The sequence below is a fragment of the Rhinoderma darwinii genome, chromosome 2 (genome assembly GCF_050947455.1).
Source record: "Rhinoderma darwinii isolate aRhiDar2 chromosome 2, aRhiDar2.hap1, whole genome shotgun sequence".
Lineage (NCBI taxonomy): Eukaryota > Metazoa > Chordata > Amphibia > Anura > Rhinodermatidae > Rhinoderma > Rhinoderma darwinii.
In genome coordinates this window covers 259204472-259218154 of record NC_134688.1, presented here as the reverse complement: position 1 = coordinate 259218154, position 13683 = coordinate 259204472, and the positions used below count along the sequence as shown (strand labels likewise).

At 40.8% G+C, this 13683-nt stretch overlaps 1 protein-coding gene across 1 annotated transcript; it reads right to left on the bottom strand.

Moving 5' to 3' along the window:
• Positions 1–11446: 11446 nt before the first annotated feature.
• LOC142741106 (gap junction beta-3 protein-like) lies at positions 11447–12253 on the bottom strand. Its single transcript, XM_075850499.1, has one exon. The coding sequence runs from the start codon at positions 12251–12253 to the stop codon at positions 11447–11449; it is 807 nt and encodes a 268-aa protein (XP_075706614.1).
• Between the last annotated feature and the right edge of the window lie 1430 nt (positions 12254–13683).

The following is a 13683-nucleotide window of genomic DNA, read 5'->3' as shown; positions in this document are numbered from 1 at the left end:
ACAGACATACATACATACATGACCCCATATAGTCGTTATTCGGGTGTCCATGCTCCCAGGTTTGGTGACTTCGCTCCAATGAAAATAATAAATTAAAAAAAACCTCACATAAGACGTTCCCACGAAGAGCTGAACGGTCCCGTCACTTTTCTTCTTACTGCTCCCGTTCACAATAACAAAGCGGTGGGAGCAGATGAAGTAATCACGTGAGTGTGATATGATTACGTCATCTGCGCCACAATGGGGGGGGGGGGGGGTGTGGGGGGGCCCAAAAAGAACTTTTGCATCGGGGCCCATGAGCCTTTAGCTATGTCCCTGATTATAGGTGTATGGAGTTTATAGCGGTATTATATGTGAGTATAATATGTAGCAGTATAATAGGTTTGCAGTGAATATAATGGTACTATATGTCTACAGTTACAGTTATAGCAGTATTTTTTAAACAAGCAATATGTTGTGGTATTATATGTGTATACATTATATAGCGGTGTTATATGTGTGTAGAGTATAAAGTGTTATGATTAATTATACTTGCAGCATATGTTGGACTCTATATGTACAATATATGGCAGCATTATATATATATATATATATATATATATATACAGTACATGGGGGTATTATTTATATGTACAGTATTAATTTGTACTGTATATGGCGGTATTATATATGTCCACATTTTATAGACGTATTATTTGTGTATAAAGTAAATGGCAGCATTATTTATACGTACAGGATATACTGGTGTTATTTATGTGAACAGTATATGGTGGCATTATTTATTTGGAAAGTATGTAATATGGGAGGAGCGCCAAAACAATTCTGCTGCACAGGGTGCCCTCTAGCCTAAAGCTGGGCCTACCCGGGAGTATACTTCAAGGGGGGTCTGGACATTTCACTGACAGCCAAGGGCTCTATGGGGGGCGGGGGGGGAATAATCCACCCCATAGAGCCCTTACGTCACTATAATGGAAGGATAGGCGGGTGCGGGGGGTGGTCTGAGTGTCTGACTTACTGCAGAGAGGGCTCCATAGGGGGGGATTCTGCCCCCCTTTAGAGCAGTCAGTCAGGTGCTCAGACCCCCCTAACCTTGCAGTATAGTAACTAGTGAGGGCTCTATGGGGGGGATAATTCCCCCCTATAGAGCTCCCTGCTGTAAAGGATCTGCCAGGCACAGCTTCGGGGTTAACGCCCATAGATAATTAGTCTGCACCTGCTTCTATGTCTGTGAGACTGACTCCATCTTCCACCACTCAGGGTGGCAGGCTTAGGAGTGGGAGAACCTATCACAGCCTGGCCAGACGGAGCTAGCTCCCGCCCTCTGTCTATTTATACCTGCCTTTCCTGTTCCTCCTTTGCTTGTGATTCTTCTCGTTTGGTTTCCTGGCCCTGCTGCAGCTTCTTGTACAATTGTCCTTGCTTCATATTGACCCCGGCTTGCTGACTACTCTCCTGCTCTGTGTTTGGTACCTCGTACACTCCTGGTTTGACTCGGCTTGTTTACTACTCTTCTGCTCTGCGTTTGGCACCTCGTACTCTCCTGGTTTGACTCGGCTTGTTCACTTCTCTTGTTGCTCACGGTGTTGCCGTGGGCAACTGCCCCTTTCTCCCCCTAGCTCTGTGTACCCTTGTCTGTTTGTCTGTCGTGCACTTATTGAGCGTAGGGACCGTCGCCCAGTTGTACCCCGTCGCCTAGGGCGGGTCGTTGCAAGTAGGCAGGGACTGAGTGGTGGGTAGATTAGGGCTCACTTGTCTGTCTCCCCACCCACGCCATTACACCTGCTGTCAGTAAAACGCTCCTTACTGTGTAGGGGAACAAAAGTAGTACTTACTATGTGGGCCCTTTAGGGGGAACAAAAGGGGAAAGGGGGTATGTACTATTACTGTGTGGGGCACCTAGAGGAGGCATTATTACCATCTGGGATATTATTCTAACAGTATGATGGTATTATTCAGTAACAGTATGATGGTATTATTCAGTCACTATGTGGTTGTGGTGTGGTGGTATTATTCAGTAACAGTATGGGGGTATTATTCAGTCACTATGTGGTTATGCTTTGGTGGTGTCATTCAGTAATAGTATGGGGGTATTATTCAGTCACTATGTGGTTATGGTGTGGTATTCAGTAACGGTATGGGGGTATTATTCAGTAACTATGTGGTTATGGTGTGGTGGTATTATTAAGTAACAGTATAGGGTATTATTCAGTCACTATGTGGTAATGGTGTGGTGGTATTATTCAGTAACGGTATCGGGGTATTATTCAGTCACTATGTGGTTATGGTGTGGTGGTATTATTCAGTAACAGTATGGGGGTATTATTCAGTAACAGTATGGGGGTATTATTCAGTCACTTTGTGGTTATGGTGTGGTGGTATTATTCAGTAACAGTATGGGGGTATTATTCAGTATCAGTATGGGGGTATTATTCAGTCACTATGTGGTTATGCTGTGGTGGTATTATTCAGTAACAGTATGGGGGTATTATTCAGTCACTATGTGGTTATGGTGTGGTGGTATTATTCAGTAACAGTATTGGGGTATTATTCAATCACTATGTGGTTATGGTGTGGTGGTATTATTCAGTAACAGTATGGGGGTATTATTCAGTCACTATGTGGTTATGGTGTGGTGGTATTATTCAGTAACAGTATTGGGGTATTATTCAATCACTATGTGGTTATGGTGTGAAGGTATTATTCAGTAACAGTATGGGTGTATTATTCAGTCACTTTGTGGTTATGGTGTGGTGGTATTATTCAGTAACAGTATGGGGGTATTATTCAGTATCAGTATGGGGGTATTATTCAGTCACTATGTGGTTATGCTGTGGTGGTATTATTCAGTAACATTATAGTGGTATTATTCAGTCACTATGTGGTTATGGTGTGGTGGTATTATTCAGTAACAGTATGGGGGTATTATTCAGTAACTGTATGGGGTTATTATTCAGTCACTATGTGGTTATGGTGTGGTGGTATTATTAAGTATCCGTATGGGGGTATTATTCAGTCACTATGTGGTTATGCTTTGGTGGTGTCATTCAGTAATAGTATGGGGGTATTATTCAGTCACTATGTGGTTATGGTGTGGTATTCAGTAGCAGTATGGGGGTATTATTCAGTCACTATGTGGTTTTGGTGTGGTGGTGTTATTCAGTAACAGTATGGGGTATTATTCAGTCACTATGTGGTTATGGTGTGGTGGTATTATTCAGTAACGGTATGGGGGTATTATTCAGTAACTATGTGGTTATGGTGTGGTGGTATTATTCAGTAACAGTATAGGGTATTATTCAGTCACTATGTGGTTATGGTGTGGTGGTGTTATTCAGTAACAGTATGGGGTATTATTCAGTCACTATGTGGTAATGGTGTGGTGGTATTATTCAGTAACGGTATGGGGGTATTATTCAGTCACTATGTGGTTATGGTGTGGTGGTATTATTCAGTAACAGTATGGGGGTATTATTCAGTAACAGTATGGGGGTATTATTCAGTCACTTTGTGGTTATGGTGTGGTGGTATTATTCTGTAACAGTATGGGGGTATTATTCAGTATCAGTATGGGGGTATTATTCAGTCACTATGTGGTTATGCTGTGGTGGTATTATTCAGTAACAGTATGGGGGTATTATTCAGTCACTATGTGGTTATGGTGTGGTGGTATTATTCAGTAACAGTATGGGGGTATTATTCAGTATCAGTATGGGGGTATTATTCAGTCACTATGTGGTTATGCTGTGGTGGTATTATTCAGTAACATTATAGTGGTATTATTCAGTCACTATGTGGTTATGGTGTGGTGGTATTATTCAGTAACAGTATGGGGGTATTATTCAGTATCAGTATGGGGGTATTATTCAGTCAATATGTGGTTATGGTGTGGTGGTATTATTCAGTCACTATGTGGTTATGGTGTGGTGGTATTATTCAGTATCAGTATGGGGGTATTATTCAGTCACTATGTGTTTATAGTGTGGTGGTATTATTAAGTATCCGTATGGGGGTATTATTCAGTCACTATGTGGTTATGGTGTGGTGGTATTATTCAGTAGCAGTATGGGGTATTATTGGTAATGTTGGTCTTACAATCTATGTAAATTACTGTGGTGGGGGCTGTGGGGAAGTATGAGTGTGTCAGCAGATGATCAGGCTAAGAGACAGTCTGCAGAGTAGCATGTGATGTACTTTGACATGTAGGTGAGACTTACGTGTAGGATGTGGGCCCATAACTTGTGTACAGCCCAGGGCCTAAGATCATAATAATCAACCACTGGCATCAAGCCAGCACAAGCAGACCACTACAATACAGCAGGTAGAGCAAAGAAACCAGCCCAGGACGTGCCGCTTCAAAACAGCGCTAAGCGCGATACGTCGTGGACTGGCTTAAATGTAATTGCAGAGAGTGACACCGCAAATGAGACTGGCTGCCGAGGAGAGATATGGGGCTGTGCAGTGCAGACTGTACTATTTGCACTGCACTGATTGGCAGTAGGAATAATTCTTTAAATATTTTCCATACTTCAAACAGCACTTTAAGGCTATGTTCACACAGAGTTTTTTGCTGGAGGAAAATTCTGCCTCAAAATTCCGCCTTTTTATAGTTTGCCTCAGGCAGCAGAGGAGCTAGGTTCACCCCTGCCCGCAACGGAAAGTCAAACTGAAACCACAGCTTCCGTTTCCGTCACTATTGGTATCAATGGTGACGGAAACATGGCTAATGGTTTACGTTAGTCACCATTCCGGCAGGTTTCCGTTTTTCCGACGGAATCAATAGCGCAGTAGATTCCGCTATTGATTCTGTCTTTAAAACGGAAACCTGCCGGAATGGTGACGAACGGAAACCATTAGCAATGTTTCCGTCACCATTGATACCAATGGTGATGGAAACGGAAGCTGTGGTTTCAGTTTGACTTTCCGTTGCGGGGTTCACCCGACGGAAACCTCCGACGGAATCCCGGAACGGAAAGCCAACGCTTATGTGAACAGGCCCTTACTGATGCAAAACTAGAACTCATTGAAATCAATGTATTTTTTAATGGAAACATTAAGTGCCTGTTCACATCAACGTTGACTTTCCATCGAGGGGTTCCGTCTGAGGTTTCAGTCGGGTGAACCCCTCAACGGAAAGGCAAGCGGAAACCTTAGCTTCCGTTTTCATCACCATTGATGTCAATGGTGACGGCAACTTTGCTAATGGTTTCCGTTTGCTTGTTTTGACGGAATCAATAGCGCAGTCGACTGTGCTATTGATTCCGTCAAAAGCAACGGAACCCTGTCACAACAGTGACAAAAGGAAACCATTAGCAATGTTTCCGTCACCAATGACATTAATGGTGATGCAAACGGAAGCTAAGATGTGAACGCAGCCTAAGACCTCATGCAGTCAGTTTGCTGCTGCTGCCAAACAAAAACGCTAAATAGCCTTGTGCCGGCAGAGATGTGCTGAATCAACAATCGAAATTTACCTACCTTTAAGAAGTAATACTATGAAAATATTAGTAAAAGAGTTGTCAAAAGTAGTTCAGATCAGCAGCTATTGTATAATTGTTCATTTTCTCTGCAGTGATGTTGCATGCAGCATTACATGGTAGTTGGGTATCTATTACCTTATGAAAACTGGTGGTTCTTCAGAACTTAGAGCTGCATATTATGCATAGGCTAATAAGAGGGACCTATAGAAAGCATTTTTCAAAACAGAAAACCCCTTCCAATATCTTTTTTTTTTTTAATGTGTGTAGTTCAAATTCTTTATTCACATTTTCTAAGCAAAATAGTAAAAAATTACAAAGACTGCAATCAATTTACAAATATCCATTTCACCAAAAAGGATACAATGACCCTCTAACCCACCCATACATTGAGAAATAGAGGGAGAGAGAGATAGAGAGAGAGTAAAGAAAGACAGCATTTCATTCAGAATATCTGAATAAGCCACATGGGAATAAAGAAAATTAATTTGTAAGATTCTCAAAGAACTGTATAGCTCGCTTTGAAGAGATTCGGTAAACATATAGCCTTACGTAGCCAAAACAATAAAGAGATCTCAATTCAGGAAAATGTATATTGTTACACAATGGAGAAACTCGTAAAATAGTGAACCGGAAATATGCTATATTATTGCTATATTTTATAAAAAAAACAAAACAGTGGATATAGTCTACATTTCCCCAAAGTAAACTGCCCAGACTCCAGCATATAGAAAACGTTCTCACATGAGAACAATTTAGCAAGGTCTGTTAAATAGGGAGTAGTCAGTGGCAGTGAGAGATGCTGAACCTGGGAGGCAATAAAGCAGGGATCCAAATTTGGGACCGGAAAAACCTCTTTATTAAGTGGGACAGAGATGTTTATAACTTCTAGTCTGGATTTGCTTCCTCTCCAGATTAAGGCCTCATGTACACGATCGTAAAGATTTTTACTGTGTGCAAATACGGATCCGCAAATATGGATGCACATTCATAACTGCGGAAGTGCCCATAGACTTCTATGGGTAAGTCCGTGAAGCAATTGTGGATAAGAATAGGAAATCTTCTATATTTTGCGGACCATTGCTACGGCCCAGACACACATTCGTAAATATACTCAAGGGTGTCCATGGCCTATAGAAATGAATGGGTCCGCAATTTCATCCGTAATTACCTGATCCGTAATTACAGATGATAACTATGGTCGTGTGCATGAAGCCTAAGTCATTCACTGCAAGGTAAAAAGAACATACAAGCGCTGAGGAAAAAGTATAATTTTAAATAAACTAATTCTGTCTACTGTCGATAGATGTAATCTGCACCATGATTTAACCTTAGATTGAACAGCCCCAGATAAGGGTTTAACATTAAGGTTGATAAAGTCCTCTATATTCTAAGAAATAGACCCTGGTTGTACAATACACACCTCCTGTTAAACCTATTAGACTAAGAAGATTTGGCCCAATTTATGCAAAGTCCAGCAAAAGAGACACACTTCTCCACCATATGGTGCACCAGAGATAAATCATCCGGTGTATCTGAAAGGAAAAGTAGCAAATCCTCAGCTTACAAGGATATCCTGTCCTCTCTACCCCATGACTAAGGCCTCTATGGTGAAAACCCTCTGAAATTAATATTGCCAAAGGTTCTATAGCCAGGGCCATAAGCTGGAGGCAGGGAGGACAGCTCTTCTGTGTGCCGGAAGAACAAAAATTGTTAGTCAAGACACCATTTATAGTAATTTATTCCTTCAAATTTTTATTCAACATCCTAACCCAACGTATAAATCCTTTGGCAAACCAAATTTAGCTAGTATTGACCATAGGAATGGTCACTCCACACTGTCGAATGCTTTTACAGCATTCAAGGACAGTATGGAGTGACTGTCCATACCTGAATACATCTGGAGATTCTGAAAAAAATCTCCCGATATCAGTATTATGGGGAAAACTGGTCTGGACATCAGGTTGCCGACGGACACCTTCTCGTATGTTTATGGGAGGGTTCCGTGCCGTAGAAACCTGCCGAAAAGAATAGGACATGTCCTATTTTTTTATTTTACGGACCGTGGTCCTATACTTTATAATGGGACCACAGCCGTAAAAACGTCCGGTTGTACAGGTCATAATTATGGGCACTGTCGTGTGCATGAAGCTTGACAAAGTGAAATAAAGTTTGTCTGTTCTGCATTCAACCTGTAATGTCAAGCAGGTCATGTAATTCCATGGTGTTTTGTTGAAATGGTACTGTTACTTATTTATGAGTGATTTATGCATTGCATTATTACTGAAAACCAACTCTTTTTCCAGGATTGCCATAATCACAATTATTATGTGCATGTGTGGGGTTTTGAAACCATCATTTTATGTTTTGATATGTTATTGTCACTAGGCCTGTGGGAAATAAAACGGTCACGTGGCCTGCTGAGTATAGTGTGAAACCAATGTGTCACCAGGGGATTTGATGTGGGACTAAGCCGGGGAACAGAGTCTAAGGGCACCCCAGGTCTTCAAAATGTAACCATAAGGCCTCATGCACACGACCGTAGCCGTGTGCACGGCTGTGATTTTCGGGTCGGCCGGCTGCGGACTGCACATGGCCGCGTCCATTATTTTCAATGAGCCCGGACCGCAGAACACGGCCGTAATAAGACAGGTCCGTTCTTTCTGCGGTGCGGGCTCCCGGGCCATGCACGGACCGTAAAAACTACGGTCGTGTGCATGGCCCCATATAAATGAATGGGGCCGTAATTCTCCCGTGGATTTTCGGAGGAATTGCGGCCGCAAAAACACGTTCGTGTGAATGGGGCCTTATTCAGGCATTTTGACTTTGCTGCAGGTCGCTACACGTTGATAATAAAACATATTACTATTTGGTCAAAATAATGAGATGACTGATCTGGATTTTAGAAGGTCATAGATCTTTATATGGAATACGAAACTAGCAATGAATATAATGGGGATATGTATCAAGGAAACCTTGGCAAGATGGCAAAAAATAGCACAAATTAAATTAAAAAAAGCAAAATAAAATCTAAAAATAGCCATTGAGGTGTGATAACTTTGGCACAGCTTGCTAGACGCTTTCATTACCTTATGGCTTGATTCCATTTCCAGCAGTATTTTGCACCAAAAAATTGCATATACAGTCAATAAATTTGGCACATTTTATGATTTCTCTTAGTCACACTCCAGTTTTCAGACACTTCAAAGACTGTTGATGTAAGCGTAAAAAAAATAATAAAAAAAAATTGACTACATTTGTTAAGGATCTGCCAGGCACAGCTTCTGTATCCACGCCCATAGGTAATCAGTCTGCACCTGCTTCTATGTCTGTGAGACTGACTCCATCTTCCACCACTCAGGATGGCAGGCTTAGGAGTGGGAGAGCCTATCACAGCCTGGCCAGACGGAGCTAGATCCCGCCCTCTGTCTATTTATACCTGCCTTTCCTGTTCCTCCTTGCTTGTGATTCTTCTCTGTTGGTTTCCTGGCCCTTCTGCAGCTTCTTGTACTACTACTACGGCTCGTTTACTACTCTTGTTGCTCTCGGTGTTGCCGTGGGCAACTGCCCCGTTTCCCTTTGTTCTGTGTTTCCTTGTCTGTTGTCTGTCGTGCACTTATTGAGTGTAGGGACCGTCGCCCAGTTGTACCCCGTTGCCTAGGGCGGGTCGTTACAAGTAGGCATGGACTGAGTGGCGGGTAGATTAGGGCTCACTTGTCTGTTTCCCTATCCCTGTCATTACAACATCACAATAAAATTGGTGCTTAGCAGGTTAGTGTAATTTGTTGCATAATTCTGGCACAAAAAAAATCTCCCCAAATGATTTTCAGAAATTTTGGACTATTCAGATGTTAAATATTTTCCTTTTTATGGCTGGTTGATATTAGTGATCATCCAGGGGAACAGTTACTGATAACTTTATTTTAGCAACTCTGCATTAGAATACTTATTAGTAAAGATATAGCAGAAATATCAAAATTTCTAGCTTGTATCTAATTTGCTTTTCCTGTTCCATCTACATTTGGTACTGTATTTTAGTAATTTTTATGTCCATGCAAATGAAAAACTTCAGATTCAACACAAATGTCACTTGTTTAAAAAAAAATGCATTTTAATAAAATATACACTGTTTTATAAATAATAAATATAAATGCAGTAGAAAGATTAGTCTTGGAACTTGGTATAACAGAACAACTATTCTTCGGTGTCACTCATCCATCACCTAACGCTTTCTGTCGCTACCATTAGTGACTAGCTCTTTCTTTTTTCATTATCTAAAGTGCTAATTATTTTCCAAATCTATATGTTCTGCTCATGGCCCATGAAGTTAGTGGAGGCCCATGGCCAAAGAATTTGGTGGGGTCCCCTTCTATGTTATCTTATCGGCAGTCACTTCACGTTGACTACAAATTCCAGTTGATTGAAGTGATCTCCCCTAGATGAGCCTCTGAAATGGATGCCAATTTTATGGCAGAGGAGGAGATTCTGGTCTTGGTCTTCTTCCTTCCTTCTTCCTCACACATTGGCAGCGGCTGATTGGACATACAGGCTCTACGACATGTAATATAAAAATCCAATGTCTGGCTACTGGAAGCATATGGGAAGGGGTGGAGGCCACTAAGTGGTGGAGGCTCCTGGACAATTCCCCTTTCTGAACAAAATTACAGCCCTGGGTCTTCTTATTGGCATAAACATCTTACATATAGGTGTGAATGATTAATTGTGGATTTTAAGTTCTTTACTTTTATAATTTGACAACTTTTGCATGGACCTGGGCATATTGTCATATAGGTTATGATACATAAATTCTAAATGAGGATAAGCAATTTCCCTTTCTAGAACTATCCTAGTCCCCATCTAGTGCGATAAAGGTTGTTAAAATGGATCTCCAACCTGAACCTTTCTCTTGAAGCATAATGGCTAGTCTAGTAGCAGTAGGGTATTAAAAAAAATACACATTACAGGCACAATGTAATTCCTAATTTGTACAATGTTTTCTACAGAAACAAAAAGATCTGTGATAGTGTTTTTCCAGTGTTTTGATCAAAGGAATAATAATGACTGGGTCAACCAGAAATAGGTTAATCTGAGGACTCATCGTCCAGGTGGAAGGGAGCAAGTGTCCTCTTTTGATTACCTTGTCAATTCTGCTGCTATTATTGTACACACTGGTCATATAATTACTAAGAAATAACCTTAAATGTGATAGACACCACCAGTAGGTCATTTGCAAGTGGAGATGTCCTTACGGAACCTCATGGGCCATGTTGCGTGTAGACCCTGTCGTGTCAGAACCTAAGCCCACTTGAGGATCCTCTAGTACTCTGGAGGGCCAGTCTGACCCTGTAGAGAAACATGTATGTAAATGGGTGTCACCAACATCAGTCTTGTTTAAGAAGGCAGTGTCCACTCAAAATACGTATAATGAGAGTAGATTGTTTTTTCTTTCTCAACTCCTAATATCATAAGTAGTTCATTACATCAGTTTATGTCAACATATATATATTGCGGCAGTATATAATACTTTCATTCGAAGACCTCCATTAATTGTTGAGAGGCAACAATTTGCAACCAATCTATGAAATGCATATTATAGGAATAGCTCTTGGCTTCAGGAGTAGACTGTATTTTTTCCTTTTATATTGCTCTTTCATTGTCCAGGTTGAATGGTAACCTACAGAGTTCATAATGTTCTCCTTTGTTTCAGTGGGATTTCCATGGTGAAATATTCCATCCTCAGTAAATGTGAGGTAACTCACATTTTGGATTTTCCTTTGGCAGCTCAGAAGGTAGCTCTTTAGAAAAGGTCCTAACAACAAGACCCGCGTATTTCTATCCAATATATTTTGGATCTACCGAAACAGAGGTACGGTACAAGTTCGTAAGATGTAGTTGATGTTCACAAAGTTTTTTTATTACTGGGTGACTTGGTTGACTGTTGTTTATGACATTTTTAAAATGATACAAACTTATTACAAAGTGGTTAGATTTGGTGCAGAAGCTCTGAGAGAATCCACTGTTTTATTAATTGGTTTCCTTTCTGAGGCCTCCAAATGAACATGGCACTGGCAGGTTGATGCTTTACTGTAGGTAACTGAGTGTTTATTGGTCTTCTTATACTTGTTAAGACAATTGACAAATCTTTTAGAAATGAGGTAGAATATCTCACAAATACTGAGGATAATGCAGATGGCTGAGGCTGCCACCATAAAATAGGTAAAAACCTTCTTCTCAGTTGGCCGGGCAATGTAGCAATCCACAGTATTAGGGCAAGGATCCACATTAGTACATTTGACAAGTCTTGGCAGGTCAAAGCTGTCCCACATTTTATGAAGGATGTACAAGAATGTGATTTCTATACCAGTTTTGAAGAAAAGACTTAAGAGGTAGGTCCACCACAGACCACCATGTTTTTTGCCTGGGTTTTCATACAGTTTATGGCAGTTATCTCCATTTTTTACTTTGTTCTTTTTTTCTCGTTCTTCTCTGTAGGCTACATGCATAATTACCAAAAGTGAAGGGCAAGTCACAAATATGAGCTGTAGAGCCCAAAGCCGGATATGAGAAATAGGGAAGTAGTGGTCATAGCAAACATTGGTGCAACCTGGTTGTCGAGTGTTACAATCAAAATCTTTTTGTTCATCTCCCCATACTTTCTCTGCTGCGACCACATACACGAGAACTCGGAATACAAATACCACTGACAGCCAGATTCTTCCAAATGCTGTAGAATACTTATTCACACCACTCAGGAGACCCTGGAATGTTTTCCAGTCCATTTTGAACTAGCTGCCTAAAGAGACAAAAAAATATATAATTTAATTAATTTTGGATAGACCATGAAAAAAATATTCTGTTTTTAGTAATACAGCATATTATTTATAGTGTATAGTGCTATACATGACAATTTATATATATATGTGTATATATATATATATATATATATATATACACTGTACACACATACACTGCACACACACAAACACACAGTCTAACTGATGTCTCATAGTTTCTTCATAGTCACATGTTCTATCAACCTGACTATACTTTCCTAGCATTCCTGAGATGGTTTTTATTCTTGGTACATTAGCTGTTCAGCTGTAAACACAGTCAACAATAATACCAGCCAACGTACAGCTCATTATTATATCTATATATAAACCTTTAACATGTTCATATGCTAATTAAATCTCATGGTATACATGATTACAGCCTTCAATGCATATGGTTGAAAATCCTACAGCCCTTAAAGTGTACCTATACTTTCATAAAACTTTGAGATGTCATAGTGACATCTCAGAAGTTTTGATCGGTGGGAGCCCGAGCACTGGGACCCCCACTGATTGCTAAAACAAAGCGCTCAGGTGAGCACTGTGCCGCTTTGTCTCTGCTCAGCTTTCCTCGGAGCAAGCGGGGTAGGGGCTCAAAAGAAAGTCTATGAGTCCATATACTGCTTGCTCGGCTTTCCGAGGAAAGCCATGCAGAGCCGATCAGAGACGAAGCAGCACAGCACTCACCTGAGCACTTCTGCAGCTTCGTTTTAGCGATTGGTGGGGGTCTCAGTGTTTGAACCCCCACTGATCAAAACTTCTGACATGTTACAATAACATGTAAGAAGTAATATGAAAATATAGGTACACTTTAAACGTTAATTTAATTACTGTAGCTTTGGCACCATATTTTATGCTGAAAGTAGACTAGCACAATGGGCAGGCCTTAGGTGTATGCAACCTGTGCAGTCGCACAGGGCGCTTGACTTGCTACTACTGAAGGCCGCATCACTGTTTCTGATAGCCTGAGCACCTGTAGCTTGCACATATGTTGCCCGAGCCTATGGAAAGGCAGCTGTACTGGACCCTGCTACATTCCCTAGTTTATTGATTATGCAGTGTTATTTAGGTAGCTCTCTTGGACTGTTACTTGGGCACTGTATGGTATGGTTATTTGTATACTGTATCATTGTATTATTTGAGGACTATATGGTACACTATAAGAAGGTGGAACATCAATAAAAGGTACTGCACAGAGCACAATCCAACCTAACGTCAGCCTGATAGCACACGTCTTAAATTGAGCATTGTTTCTGTTCTAGTGTATTATAGCTTTATCTTATGCACTGTATTTCTCATATTATTGCACAAAGCATAGAATAAAGCACGAGCTGTGAAATTCTGTTTTGCCTGATGCAACTATGACAAGTCTAGCCTGT